Source organism: Curcuma longa, chromosome 6 (genome assembly GCF_044706935.1).
Source record: "Curcuma longa cultivar G26 ecotype Majalengka, Jawa Barat chromosome 6, ITB_CL_G26_1.1, whole genome shotgun sequence".
Classification (NCBI taxonomy): Eukaryota; Viridiplantae; Streptophyta; class Magnoliopsida; order Zingiberales; family Zingiberaceae; genus Curcuma; species Curcuma longa.
In genome coordinates this window covers 7,838,485-7,854,283 of record NC_133866.1, presented here as the reverse complement: position 1 = coordinate 7,854,283, position 15,799 = coordinate 7,838,485, and the positions used below count along the sequence as shown (strand labels likewise).

Below are 15,799 nucleotides of genomic sequence, written 5' to 3'. Positions count from 1 at the left end.
GATGTGAATTAATTTATTAATAAAAAAAAATAACTTATTTTTGAGCGTTTAAATATTAGATTATTTATTCCAAGATGAGTAAAGATCCATCTCAATTTGGTTCGCTATATCGCAACTAAGGATCTATGATAAACATCCCCTAACGTAGGGTGAAAGAGTCTACCTAAAAATTAATATATAAATTTTAATATAAACATCCCCTAACGTAGGGTGAAAGAGTCTACCTAAAAATTAATATATAAATTTTAATATAATTCACATATATTTTTTTATTTAAATTTGAGGGCAGCATTTTATTTTTTTAAATTTAATATAACATTTAGAAAGTATATTATAAATATAACACTGTTTAAAATTTTGCCGACTGTTACTAAAAAATTAAAGCGAGACATATATAGCTTTTGTTAATTTAGCAAGGTGAGAAGATGCAATTTAGTACAACATTAATTTTTTTTAATGGGTATTATAATATATTACAAATGAAATTTTAATGGGTATTAGATTTTAATATATTACACTGTTATGCTAATGAAACTCATGGGAAAAGGCTCTCAAGTCAAGTTGGTGTTCCTTCCACTCAGTAGTAATTATATCAAATAATACTTTAAAAAGTGTCATAGTAATCATATATACTATGAAAGGGACTAAATTGTTATTATTATTATTATTATTATTATTATGATTTGGTTTAACATCGTGGGGAAAGCGATCGATCTTGCCAACAGAAGGAGCTTCACTAATGAACATCAAATGATGTTTAAAATGAATCAAACAGAGGAAAGTTAACATCCATTCCATTTCAATTGAATCCATCCAATGATCCAATCCAATATATTATTATTGCCATGCATCAAGCATCAATGAATCATCATCTCCAAGAACACTATCGATCATAAATCCTATTTGTATTCGTCGTAGATATAACTAATTAAGATATTTAATTAGAACAAGAATTGGGAGGCGAGCAGGGACGACAGAGCGAGGACGCCAAGGATGGAGCCCAAGCCGCGGCCGAGCTGGGCACCTGACTGCCAGGGCCGGGGGCCGACGGCACAGTGCCGCCGCCGCCAGTTGCCGGAGCAGTAGGAGGCGCCGCGGCGGCGGCGGGAGTGGAGGCAGAGGAGGAGGTGACGGTTACAGCCAGCCTCTGGCCAGCCTGGCAGTGGCCGGAGAACCCACAGATGTAGTAGTGCACGCCGGCAGTGGCGACGGGCAAGCTGGCTGGGCTGGTACTGTAGGTCGACCCGATCTGGTTGGCCGTGGAGCAGGAGTTGAAGCTCGCCATCGGCACTTCCACCACGTCGTGCTGCGCGTTCATAAAATTGAACACTGCGAGGATCGGACAGATTAAATCGTGAGCAATTTGCATCGATCGAAATGATGAAATCGAGTAGTTATTGCACCGACGAGTCCTCATTTAATTACCTAAGGTGTCGCCGACGGCGAAGGTCCGCGCGGAAGCCCAAGCGGAGTAGAAACTGCCGTTGGCGCCGGGAGGTATCGTCCACCCGGTGCTGTCGCCGACGACGTGAGTGGTGGCTGCGGCGAAGACAGAGAAGAAGCTGGCGGCCACCAAGATGAGCCCGGCGATGGTCAATGACGTCGCTCGTTTCGCCATCTCTGTGCTGTGCTATGCTAATCGGCAACCTCCTCCTCCTCTTCCTCAGTTCTCTACTGATTTGCTTGCTTCAGTTCCGGTTACGATAGCTAATTTATATATAGCGATGGAAGTTGGGAAATCAATTGTTTTGTTTGACTACTCCTCTCTCGGGTTTGACTTTGACTCGGCGTATGAAATGTGATCGCGTCCGGCGTTTACCGGAGGGTTTGACAAGTTGTTGTGGCGGTGGCGATCGATGAGGTTGGCGGTTCTTCTCAGTTGGACTCCTTCCGTAAAATCCTCGTTAATTTTGGTTGATCTTCTAGAAAATCCTCCTTCAAGTCATCTTAATGCTCTATTTTGACTTTTAAAACGAATCATTTAATTAAAAGTCAAAATTATTTTTAGTATAAAAGTAGTAATATATTTGATTAAAACAATAAATTATTTAAGTTTTAATTTGGAGCTCTGCCAAATCAAATCAAATCAACTCTCTGCCTAACTCGCCATCTTCTCTCTAATTTCCAAAGAACGCGTGACTCGTTCGTCTATTGGCCTTTTCTCACACGATGCAAATTTGAATAGGAGTTTTTTTTTGCTTTTCCTCCGATCCGGTAGTTTCCCACTTGAGATTTGAATTTTAATATATTCTATTTTTTTTAATATTAGATAGATGGTATTCTCCTATTTCATCCATCGATAAATCTGAACTTATAAACGTCTAGAAATGACTTTTAGTTTTTAGTATGATTTTATTTTTTAAATTTAGATCAAGGCGTTTACTATAGCCAATTAGTTAGGTTCGGAGCACAGTCAACCACGTGTTAAATTTCCAACTATAACAGAGTCTTGAATTGTTTGCAATTGTGATTTGATCTGGTATGAGATAAGAGATGAAATGATTCAATAAAATATCAACAGTCAAAGTTAATTGACTGGTTGGACACAAATAGGGGTGGCTTTCTCTGAAGCAATTCCAAATAAGCTTAGGGTGCACGAGTTTTAAGGAATCTCTAAGGTTGTCAAAAGAGGATTAAAATGAAGGTTAAGGTGGATCTTGATGTAGTTACTCCGACATTCAAGTCAAATCTCGATGATAAGAAAGTAGAGAAGAAGAACAATAATAGTAAAGAAGAATGTGTATTTCTGTATGTGTATCTTCGCCCACGAGAGCAAACCCTTTTTTATACCTTCTTCTTGGTCGGAGAAACCATACCTCACATTTCCCGCTTTGGCACATTTTGGTCAGTCCCCGACACCACATCCCCTATCCGTGTCCCTAGTCAGTCATTTTCTAGTTAAGGAGATGTGACGTCACTCCATGTTCTCTGCGCCTTTCGTTAACCATGTTCTCTGCGCTTTTGTGTTAACCATGTTCGCTACACTCGAGGTGGGGCTCTCGAGACATTCGTGCATCCATGGGTTGAGAACCCCCAAATCAAGTATTGAGGAGTCGAGCTTCAACTGAGTTGGGCGGGCGTTGAGGAATCGGGCTTCTACTGAGTCAGATATTAAGGAGTCGAGCTTCTATTGAGTTGAACATTGAGGATTGGACTTCTACTGTCGGACATTGAAAAGTCAGGCTTCTACTAAGTTGAATATTGAAAGAGTCAGATTTATTGAGTCAGATATTGAATCAAACATTGAAGAATCCGACTTCTATTGAGTCGAACATTGAGCAGTCAAGTGTCTACTTAGTCGAAATTATAGTGACTTGATCTGTTCACAATTCGATCAAACTCAAGTTCGATTTAACTTGGTTCGGGCCTCTTTTTGATAGGGTGTGATCTCAGTTTACCTTTGACTTACAACTCAACTTTTTTTTTGAAACAGTTGTTCATGAATTTTGCGGGTTATGTCATGGGTCCATGAAATTTTGTATCGACAATTTGATCTATTTATATGTTGTATCGAGTGCTATACAATTGCCCCCGAGACATAGCTGAGTTGGTTACGACGTAACAGATTTGCAGAAGAGGGTAATGGTTCGAATCCTGACGAAGCCAGGCAATACCCTCTTGCGTCGTAATCAACTGCAGTTTCTCGATTTACCTCCAGTCATGGGGCTGACCGTATGGGGCTGCTAAGGTGACGGATTCCACCTTTTGCAGAAGAGTGCTATACAATTTATCATGGATCATATTGACATGACTTGTGACTAGCAAAGGACGTCCGACATGGACTTAGACCCGATTGATCTATGATCAAACTGATCGAGTTTACAATTTTTAAAAATATACATAATAAATAAAATCAGAAAAATTAAATTAATATAATAAATAATTTTTAAAATTTCATATCGAACTAGACACGTGAGTCATTCTCGCACGACGCACGGATTATACTAGGCCTCACATTACATAATTCATTCTTTCATGGATCATGTTGGTATCGAAAGAGCGAAGTTAGATCAATTGAAAGCAGTTTGTCGAATTGAAATAGCAAAAATCAGAATGGTTGCTACACAGCATGCTACACACAAGTGATCGATACCTTTGCAATTGCAACGGAGGGCGAAAATAATAATAACTCAGTCAAGTAAAACAGACTCTAAAATAAATTAAATCATTAAAATAGTTATTTAAATTTGATTTAATTTTTTTATGAACTTGAATTTAGTTTAAATTTAATTTAAATTTGATTCAAATTTAGCTTGAGCTAGATGTTCTCAAATTTTTAGTTTAAATTTGTTTGATTTTTTAAAATTTTATATTTTAAAATTTATTTAATTCATTAATAAACTTATAATAAAAGTTTATTTATTTATTTTTTTAAAACTATTTATTTATCATATTGATAAGAGTTTATTGATGAATATACGTGAATATTATTAATGAATAATTTCACAATCTTTATTTATTATAGTAAAAAGATAAAATTTATCACGGTCAACTTCACGATCATCTATGAAAAGATAAATTAAAAAATTATAATTGATGAAAGAGAACACACAATTCTATTAGTGCAGGAAGCACTAGCAGATCAAACCTGAGTTTTGATTATGGAACTAGGATCAAGTTAAGTATGTAGTTTGGCTAACCAGGTTGAATTGAGCTAGCAGAAAACAGGTTAAGTCCTAGTGCTGCTAGGCATGAAGTCTTGGCAGAGTCAAAGTGCACCAGGCAGAAGTCTGGACTTGGTCAGGAGGACCAAGTTGCAGAAGGACTGGACTTGGTCAGGAGGACCAAGTTGCAGTAGAAGAATGGACTGATCAGGAGGATCAGTTGCATTTCAAGTCCTGGGGGGCAACGACAGAGCCGAGCACAAGTCCAGCGGGTCAGGAGGACTCGGTTGGCATCAGGTAAATTCTCCCGAGGGAGTGGGTGAGGACGCGTTCCTACGAGGAACAGTAGGCACCGGTCTAACCCAGGATCTCACCGGAGATCCGAAGTTAAGACTCGAAGTTGGTTCGGTGAACTGACTCGATCCTTTACATGTTATATTTGAGCTAACTTGTTGTGCAGGATAAGGTCACCAAATACCCAATGCCTGAACACCCAACTCAAGTCCATCAATAATAACACATACCACTAAAGAGTTATTATTGAACTACCACACCAATCCCATATTACAATATGAGCTCCTTCTTATCATGAGTGCATTAATCTCCGTGTGTTTAAGATATCGTATGTCCGTTAATTAAATGAGTTACTGACAACTCAATTAATTAACATATAATTCCGAAAGTAGTACCACTCAACTTTATTATCATGCGGACTAAGTCCACCTGTAGGGTTTACATGATAATCCTTATGAGCTCCTCAAGGGGACATCATCAGCCTAAATAATTAGGACACAGATTACTTCTATAATCAACAACACACCATATAAATAGCATTATCTTCCAACTCATCGGGCATATTGATTTAACGAATAAATCTCACCCTTTGACAAGTTAAAGAAATAAATACTAAGTATATGTGTTTGTTATTATATAGGGATTAAGAGCATGCACATCCATAATAACAGAGGTCTAGTTCGATTATATAATCAGTATAAATCGAACGACCTCAAACGGTCCTGCTCAATACACACAAAGTGTACTAGTGTAATTTTATAGTCAAGATAAACTAATACCAATTACACTACAACCGTTCCAATGGTTTGTCCCAATCTATCTTGGTTGTGAGCTACTATTTATAATTTATAAGGAACTGGTAACATGATCTTCTCTGTGGCACCACTTACCATGTTATCTACAATATAAATTAAGTGAACAACTACATTAACATATATCAGAAATATAAAATACAAACATTTGACCAAAGTAATTCTCATTTCAAATTATTTCAAAATAGATGTTCCTACAAAAGCTAGGCTTATAGTATACATCCCAACAATAAACAGGATACTTATAAACATGATCAATGCAGAAATGGGGAGGTTCTGAAAAAAAAATTTCTTTTTGCGATGAAATTTTTTTATCAAAATTCATTGTGTATCGCAACTCTACGATGAAACATGTATATTCGTCGCAGATTGGTGATGAAAAATCTGTTCGTCGCAAAGCTATGACAAAATTGGATTCGTCACCAATTTGCAACAAAAACATGTTTAGTCGCAGATTTACGACGAAAATCATTTTCGTCACCAATTTGCAATGAATTTATTATTGTTACAGATTTGCGTCGAACACCAATTTCTGTTGCAAATTAGCAATGAAAATCAGTTTTCTTCATAGATTTGTATATGAGTGAATTTTACAACGAATTATATTTTTGTCGTAAAATTATAATGAATTTGACGATGAAACATAAGTTTATCTCAAAATTTATGATGAATTTATATATATTATTTCGTCACAAAATTTGACGATGATCTATATTATCCACGAAAAATTTTTCATCGTAAAAAAAAAATTGAGACGAATTATTTTTTAAAGTTTGTCAAAAAAGACCTTTTTTGTAGTGTAAGAGCTTTGTTGATGAAAATGGACAGCCCAGTGTACGAAGCTCCCGTCAACGTAGGGTCTCAGGGAAGAATCTATTGTACACAATTTCACCTTGTTTTGCAAGAGACTATTTTCAAAACTCAAACCTATTATCTTTAAGTCAAATGACAACGACTTTAGTTGTTCAAATTTGTTTAATAAGTTAATTAAGCCAAACAAATCGGTGTTAAAATGAACTAAATTATCAAAGCAGTTGTTCAAACCTAACTTTGTTTCTTTTTAAAGAGCTTGCTTAATTTAGTATCAACTAAGCTTGGCTTAAGCTTAGTTAATATCAATCTCTCTCAATTCGAATTTGCTTAATTGTTTAAATTGTTTACATTAATGAGCTTGAGATTTTAATTTTATTTGTTCAATCCACTACACGAAACTTAACTTTGTTTCTTTTTAACGAGCTTGCTTAATTAGTATCAAACTAAGCTTGGCATAAACTTAGTTAATATCAAACTCTCTCAATTCGAATTTCCTTAATTGTTTAAATCTTTTATTAGTGAGCTTGGGATTTTAATTTTATTTGTTCAGTCCACTTCACGAAACTTCTACAAATGTAAGATTTCGGAAGAGTCTATTGTATAGAGTTTTATCCTATTTTACAAGAAGTTATTTCGAGACTTAAACTCATAACTTTTAAATCACAAGATAATAATTTTATCGTTATGTCAAGACTCCCTCTCTTTTATTCATAAATATTAAAACACATATATTTACGTTTGTTAGGCCTAGTAAAGTATTTGGCTCTGGCTAGTTGCGTTACATGACTCATCTGGAGACAAATATAATGCTCTTAGCTCTGTTGTTTATGTTATGGTACATACATGCATCCTTTCTCTTCGAGATCAAGTTCACCGTAGACTTGTGGTTGTTTCTCCTCCACATGCAATGCCGACTTGCACGTCGATCGACAGGCGCATGCATGTGGCCGGCGTCCAGCCACCATGGACCCACACGTAATGCATGTGTGGCTACCTTAATTTCCTTTGTTCTTCGTTCTTCTTCATGCGAAGACCTACGCGAACAAAATGTCTAAATAGTAAAGTCATGCTGTTGAACAAGGATGCATGACTTTCTACGTCTAGAAAGCGAGCTGCAATCTCTTCTTAATTTCACGAGTGAAACCTCCGAGCACCTTCTGAGCAATATATGCTTCTTTCCCAGTTTTGCTAATTTAATTAATTCTGCATGGAACATCATCTAATTCATAATGCTAAGCCACCAGCCGCCGTTCATACAGGCATTAATTTCTTTGCAGGCAATCGATCGACCTTCTATATCTATCTATGTACTGTTCAACACTTTCTGCTAGGGCCTCCATCTCCTTGCTTAATTTGTCAAGACGTCCCTCCTCTTAGGAAGATTCCACACAATCAAGCAGAACTTGACGACCATCGAGCACTAAGTAACTTTGAGGTGGAGAATTAATTATATATGTCACATGCATTCATTATTTAATCATGAAGTTCTTATTTCATCTCTATTAATTAATTAGTTACTGCTAGATTCAATGTATACACGTACATGGAGTTCAGTTTTTCACCCACCTCATCAGATATTCTGCTGCTGCGATCCGAGTTAACGTTTTCATGCTAAAGAACTTTCCCTCGGTGTATATGTAAAGAATGACCACGCTCATGCCAGACACGACCTCGATGGGAATCAGCGATATCATGAGCTCCGCGTTGGTGACTGCTCCTGTCGTGTACGCCGCCAGAATCAGCACCAGGTTGACGTACATGATGATCATTGGCCACCGAGGATGGCTCGCTTGGCGGCTCCGGAACAGCGGCTGCGCCAGCAGGAAGAGTACGAGGAAGGAGGAGCAGGCGAGGGCCAGCGCGTTGAGCCACGCGAAGCCCAGGTAGCAGCTCCGGAACTTGTCGCGGATGATGGGGTCCCCCGCGCGGTGCGGGACCGCCGCGACGGAGGAGGTAGGAAGAGGAGCAAAAGCGTCGTCGCCGACGCCGCCGGCCAGATGCGTGCCGCTCAGATCGTCCTGCCAGTAACCGCCGGGGGGATTGGCGCCCGCTTGGTACGCCATTTGCAAGAACAAGGTCGCCAGGACCATGAGCAGCCCCCGCGCCTCCCTCGTGTACTGCTCGGTGATCGCCGAGATCGATCGCGGCGGCTCTCGATCAGTGCGTTGCTCCACCTCATCGTCGGCCGCCACGACTTTGATCTCGACTGCGTCGTCATCGGTCGTATCGCTTGGTGCTGCAACCTGCGGAGGAGGCTGCTGATCGTCCAGGAGAACTTCCAGCGACGAACCACGCTGGCTCACGACCACCGTCGTCCACCCCAACACGATCGCTACGCTCTGCGAGCATGGATTTACAGTATCGTATTAATTGATCAATCATTGGCAAACAAAAAGGAAAAAAAGAACTAAATTAAATCAGCTAGCTAGGGACCTGAATCTCCTCGTGAGAATCAAAGACCTCGAGGGGCACGGCCTGCTTCGTGGAGTTACCATTACGGAACACAATTTCCAGGGAGCTTGTCGACATGTATACAATTCAATTACTCGATGTCCGTCAGGGTTTAGCGTGATATATAAAGAACTTGGTATAGTACGTACGGATTACGGAAACCTCAATTTACGCTTCGTTTAATTTGGCGACTTGACTTTAAGTCAACCGCCTAACAGAGTTAGAATACGTAGGAATAAAAAAAGAAGCCCATGGAGGAGCAGAAGATCAGGAACGATATTTTGCATGTGATGGCTATAGATGTGGAATCAGTCAGATATATAACGGTATCATAAAATAATTAAGCAATCGCGTTCTATCATGTGATGGTTCATCGTCATCCTAGCATTGAGTTGATTAATACATGACTGATTTATTGAAGTGGATAATGATCGAATGGCAAGATAATACTTTTCTCGTAATGACTAATTATAATTTTTTGATTTGCCTCATCATAGTTAGTCGTGGGATCGATTGCGTGAGACCACTAGGATGCCAAATTTCATCTTTTAATGGTACATCCTCATTTGTGTTTTTTCCTTTTTATTTTTGAGGAGTTTGATTCTGCAATTTTACTTAGGTAGAATAAAAGATACTCTGGCCGTTTAAGTCACTACAAAAGTTTTAATTAGACCAATCAGTTAAAGATCCCACAAATTTAATTAAGTAGGAAAAAGACAATCATGTTTAATTCAATGCCATTTGGTTTTCATGACACAGGGTGGGTACGGTCTTCCTTCTTTTGCCGCCCCTATTTATTGTCACAATGAATTAATTAATAATCTCTAATTAATTATATTCCTCTTTGACGAAAAAGAGTGTTGACAACTTCTAAGCAACACCTAATGAAGTGACATGTTGTAAGAGTGTTGACAACTTCAAGTCCTCTAAACTTGTCCTCCAAGTAAATGGTTTAATTAATTAAACCTTTTTTTTGTTTAAATTGAGTTGTTCTTTATTTTCACCTATAGACATGATTCCATTAGTTGGCTAGAAGTCCCACCTTTATTAATAAGTTAATACTTTCAACCCTAATGTTATCTCAAACAATTAGACAGGAATATAATCCATAATGTTCAAGAATTAATTGATGCACTATGTGAACTTTAAGGAAAAAACAAGTAGCTCATGTTTATAGAGAATAAAAATGATAGTGCCAAATGTTTCTGAAAAATATTTTTGGTTGGATATTATTCCTCCATCATGATACACTAAGATTATTGAAGAGAGCCAGTAGGATCACACTAATGATTTAAGTAAAGCTTAATTTTGAGTGTTATTTGTTGTATAACACAATTGAAATATCAAAAGATACAAATCAAATTTGCCAACATATTCATGAGACATCTAACAATCTAAGTGCAACGATATTAATGTCGTCTCTACTTGCATGATCTTAATTATAATCATCTAAAAGGTTAATAGACTATAATGCTCAACGATGCACTAGTGCTACACTATGACACCAATATCACCTATGCAATGACCCAACATAAATTTATAACCAAATTGAGCTTGAGGTTGAATTCACATATCAAAGTTCCTAAGGCTAACATAATTACCTGAATCTATGGTGGCATTAATATAGATATATCCTCTCAGATATCGATAGTGTTGAATGGATTATCTTGTAGTAGAGGGATAAAGTAACTATCCCTACTATGGATTTTAAGGATCATCCATTTTTCCATGCTAATCTAAACAAATAACTTATTTATTAATTTAGGCAACTCTATTAAGTTCACCTAATTTACAATTTTAATAATTGTTTCTTATAATTATCATCTCTTACTTGCAAGTAAGATTATATATTGGACATGTGGGGTTATCTTATCAAGTGATTTAAAATGTTTTTTATGCATATTGGAACTTTATCATTTATTCTCCATGGATAATTTAAATAAATTATAATACTTATTGTGGGACCAATGCGAGCTAAATGAGGGGTGGTGAATAGCTTTTTTTGATTCTTTCGTGTTCATTCGATAGTTGTGTTAGTTTACAAAATGTTAATGCGTAGTGGAAAATAAAAACATAAACCAATGTCAACACATGCACAACAAATCGAGATTTTATTTGATTCAAAACTCCCGATTCCTACTACAAGGTATAATTCTAACAATATTATTATCACTAAACCTTCTCCTTCTCGGATAGCTTTTGGAAGTGGAGAAGCTTCTTACAACTTATTTATTGAAACAAATACAAGAAATATAAGATATAAAAGTAAATATAATGAAAGTAAATTATTTTACACAAATCTTGCTTTTGATAGTTGTTGCCTGCTTTAGAATGTCTCTTGTTGGTCCGGCAATACAACAACACTTTGTACTCAAACCCCCTATTATTAATCAATTACTAACCAAACCCTTTCCCCTATTTAAGGTTTTATGATCTCACCAATCAATTGTTGAACCCTAATTAGGGTTTGCACACTTAAACCTCTTAATCACGAACCCCCTTCAAGTCTACAATGTATCAATCAATTGATACACTATTTTCAGCCATTCTAATGGCCGAAATACGCCTAATTTCACTACCCTCGTTCCACAAATTCCTAATGTTTGATGAATCTCATGTTCCTGGACTTTTGTGTTTGGAGTTTCCTCGTCTCTGAATCTTCATTCACCCTTGCATCCAATCTCGCGATTTACTCGAGCTTTCTCCTTTTATCAAGAATCTGAGCCTCAACCTTCTTGGATCCTTGATTTGCATCTAATCTTCCGACCCTGTAAGAACTTTTCCTTATAAAGAATCCTACCCTTGGTCTTCTTGAATTTCTCTTACCTTGCATCTGGTCGCCAAACCTGTGAGGATATTCCTACACATGCACTTATCACATGACGTTGAGCGGGATAGCGATTATGTTGCAGGCAATATTGATTCCGTTGATCGACTGTGAACATAAAAAATAATCTTCTAAAACTTATTGATTCGGAAGAATACTAGGAGATAGAAAAATAAACGACACTGTTAAAAATATTATTAAAAAAAACTTATCTTACAAGAGCCCTACCCCTATTTAAATATCCTAAGAAATAAGAAAAAATTAAAATGAAAAAAAAGTAAAAAAAAAACTAAAAAGATAAAATCTGAACTCATGTTTAGAAAAGAAAACTAATAAATAAAAAAACACAAAATCTAAACTAAGTTTTTAGAAAAGAAAATTAATCCTAAAAATTGAAAATAAATTAAAAAAAAGTTAAAGGCCAAATTTAGAGTTTTAATGATATGATTCGAGTGAACTATAATATCACAATCCTACTATACCAATTGCATCAGAAGATCACGAGCTGATCATCTTCCTTATCGGTGGTCTTAATCGTCTTTATTAGGACCCAAAAGGGAGCTGGTAGCCTCGATTTCTTCTCGTCACAGCTCGGAGGAAAATATAATTGTATCGAAAGATATAAACTAGTTGTGCTACTAGATGCTCCTGCATCAGACGCCCTGAGTTGAAAAGAACTCATCCTCAAGTTTAAGGTAGTGTCTTCAAGATCAAAAGTTCTCAGGTGTCAATGAATCAAAAGTCGTCTCGTAAGTGGTAGAATGGAAGGAAGATTCTCTGACATTAATTTAATCAAATCGCTGAGCGGCTATTGTACTTCTAATGGAGCATGCACTGCATCCTTAGATAATCTGCAATTTAGAATCTCATGAATAACCAAAATCTCACAATCATTACCATAAAGTACCTCGTTATATATTGGTTCGCTAGTTTGCTCAGTCTCGTCTTCGTCATGCTGAATAAATTAGGGCGCCGAGTTAATGCAAAGCGAGACGATAGAGACTGGAGCTTCTTCGATAGATGAACTAGGATGTTGATTGTCGTCAGACAAAGTGGGCTTCTGGTCTTCAATCAACACTTCATCTAGGTTTATGTCCTCTCCGTTAGCATCGTTATAAATTGGATCATCAAATATTTCGATTTTGTCGTCGTCTCCACCGCCTCTTGTGATCGGATGATTTGAAGAGTAGGACTAATTAATCGTACTCGATATTGTCGAGGTTTGCATCTTCATGGTTGTCTTTGCTACCTTAGGAGGAAGGGAGTGTAGAGGCGCTGCGGAGTCGGTATTCTCTCGAAGTTGTAGGCGGCAGCGAGGTTGATCCTGAATTCCTCAAAATCAAACTTACGCTTCGACATCTCTCCTCGATTAAAAATTAAGAATTTTTCAAAAGGAGAATAAAGGAACGTATGGTAAAGGCAAATTGCATAAATGGCTCACAAGCAAATTATGTGAAAGAAGAAAAATGAGGAAAATAAGTTATTTATTATTTATTCTCATTCTAATGAAGTTAAAATGATATTGGATTTTTGGATAGTGGATGTTCAAACCGCATGACTAACAATAAGTCATTATTTAAAGAGTTTGATGAGTCACAAAAGATGCTAAGTAAGATTTGAAGATAATAAACAAATACATGTCTAAGGCAAAAATACTATTGTCGTGAAGACTAGTAATGATAAAGTAAAATTGTTTTACAATACCTATTTGTTCTTAGTGTGACACATAGTTTATTAAGTGTTGGACAATTGATGATGGATGGCTATGCAATTTTATTTGATAACGAAATTTGTGTTATTACTGACAAAGATTTTGGGCAGACTATTGTTAGCGTGCAAATGATAGAAAACAAAATGTTTCCACTTAAGATTTCTAATGTGAGAAACCAAACTCTTATTGCTAGTGAACATCACAAATCCAAGATGTGGCACTTTTAATGTTGATTTATATGGGCCTATCAGAACTACATCATTTGGTGGAAAGAAATATTTTTTGATGTTTACTGATGATTGTTAGGACTCATGCAAGTTAAAGGGGGTGAATATTTTCGATTGCTTTGTCTCTTGAATACGCAGTGGAAACCTTGAAGTGAAGCCAACGAAATGAAACATGATGCTAACAAGTTTATTTTACTGGATTCACCACCTCCCAAAGTGATTACATCCAAGGTTTAATCCTAACGACTACCACCACTAATTTTTCTCCTTCTCGGATACTTTCCGAACGTGGAGAAGCCTTTTATAATTTTATGGTTACACACAACACAAGCAAATATAAGAGATAAAATAAAATACAATAAAAGTAAATTACTTTACATGAATCTTACTTGGAGCGCTTTCTTATTTCTTAGAATTTGCTTCTTGTTGATTTGGAAATACACCAACGCTTCGCTTCAGAATCGACATCGAAAATCTCCTCGAGACCCTTATTTTATAGCCTTCAAGTTGGAGTTGATTTCCATCTATCAGTCGACTGATTTTACCTATTAGTCGACTGATCCACTGTAGATTCAAACGTTACTCTGGCCCATCAGCTCAACAACTCCATCCACCTTTGCATCAGTTGACTATCCATCGCCATCAGGAACTATTTCCTAATCAGTCAAATCTTATAGTCAAGTTCTGAACTCTCCATTTGCTTGAACAATGACACTAGTCGACTGATACACTCTATCAGTTGACTAATTTTAATCAGTCGAGTTTTCCAATTGAATTTTGAAGCTTCTGTATGTTGGATCTCTTGAACACGGCTAGAGAGGGGGGGGGGTGTGAATAGCCGGCCACACTTTTCGCCTTTTTCTTGCTTCGTCTTCGTTAGCACAGCGGAATGATTAATCAGAAATACGAAGACTGAAATCAGCACGCTAACTCAAGGATTTACGAGGTTCGGAGATGATGCTCCTACTCCTCGGCGTGTCCGTAAGGTGGACGATCCCTCGATCTTTCGGCAGATCAGACCCCGATAAATACCGGCTATAATTTTCTCCTTCTCGGTGGAGGAACCTCTCCACAGATTGTCTCAAATGAAACAAAGATAAGCTCAAGACAAGGAGAATACAATGAATCAAAGATCGGACAACAGAGACAACAAGAACCGCTTGTTGCTCAGCCTGTTCCTCCAAACACAGGACGTTGCTCTAGACAGAGCCAACAAGAACAGCTTGCAAGCCGGTTCCTCCAAACACAGGACGTTGCTCTTGTTTCCTCTTCTTTGATTCACGATCAGGCTCTCGTAAGATTGGCAATGGCGCTTTTGAGCTCTCAAGGATGATCAACGGTGAATGCGTGGAAGCTCAGTCCTCAGCGCTGCTTCTTGCTTCTCTTATAACCTCGATCCTCAGCGCTGCTTCTTGCTCCTACTCCTCGGCGTGTCCGTAAGGTGGACGATCCCTCGATCTTTCGGCAGATCAGACCCCGATAAATACCGGCTATAATTTTCTCCTTCTCGGTGGAGGAACCTCTCCACAGATTGTCTCAAATGAAACAAAGATAAGCTCAAGACAAGGAGAATACAATGAATCAAAGATCGGACAACAGAGACAACAAGAACCGCTTGTTGCTCAGCCTGTTCCTCCAAACACAGGACGTTGCTCTAGACAGAGCCAACAAGAACAGCTTGCAAGCCGGTTCCTCCAAACACAGGACGTTGCTCTTGTTTCCTCTTCTTTGATTCACGATCAGGCTCTCGTAAGATTGGCAATGGCGCTTTTGAGCTCTCAAGGATGATCAACGGTGAATGCGTGGAAGCTCAGTCCTCAGCGCTGCTTCTTGCTTCTATTATAACCTCTGCTTGGTTCTTGTGCCCAACGGATCCCTGCCAAAAGCTGACACCAGCTGTCGTCCGTTGTCACAGAACTCTCCCTGCAGAAGAGATAGCTCAAAAGCCCGCCTTGAAACTCTCACCATCCATTTGAATTTTCCCTCCATAACCTGTCCTGTATATCTGCACACTCAAAAGCAGCATTAAAAACATTCCAGCATAAGGACAGTATAAGGAT

The 15,799-nt window shown here is 37.8% G+C and overlaps 1 protein-coding gene and 1 pseudogene across 1 annotated transcript; both read right to left on the bottom strand.

Annotated features, from left to right (window-relative positions):
* Nucleotides 1–791: 791 nt before the first annotated feature.
* Nucleotides 792–1,668, bottom strand: LOC141831224 (mavicyanin-like; annotated as a pseudogene).
* A 6,405-nt stretch (nt 1,669–8,073) lies between these two features.
* On the bottom strand, nt 8,074–9,052 carry LOC141830541 (uncharacterized). The gene is made up of 2 exons (XM_074717952.1): nt 8,957–9,052; nt 8,074–8,862 (listed from the first exon to the last, which is right to left on the bottom strand). Exons 1-2 carry the CDS (start codon nt 9,050–9,052, stop codon nt 8,074–8,076), a joined length of 885 nt encoding a protein of 294 aa, XP_074574053.1.
* Between the last annotated feature and the right edge of the window lie 6,747 nt (nt 9,053–15,799).

Bases quoted from the DNA above. Each gene is read 5' to 3' on its own strand.
- LOC141830541 (XM_074717952.1), bottom strand. From the start codon at position 9,052: ATGTCGACAAGCTCCCTGGAAATTGTGTTCCGTAATGGTAACTCCACG. The intron at 8,863-8,956 runs GTCCCTAGCTAG...CCATGCTCGCAG, and splicing joins ATTCTCACGAGGAGATTCAG to AGCGTAGCGATCGTGTTGGG.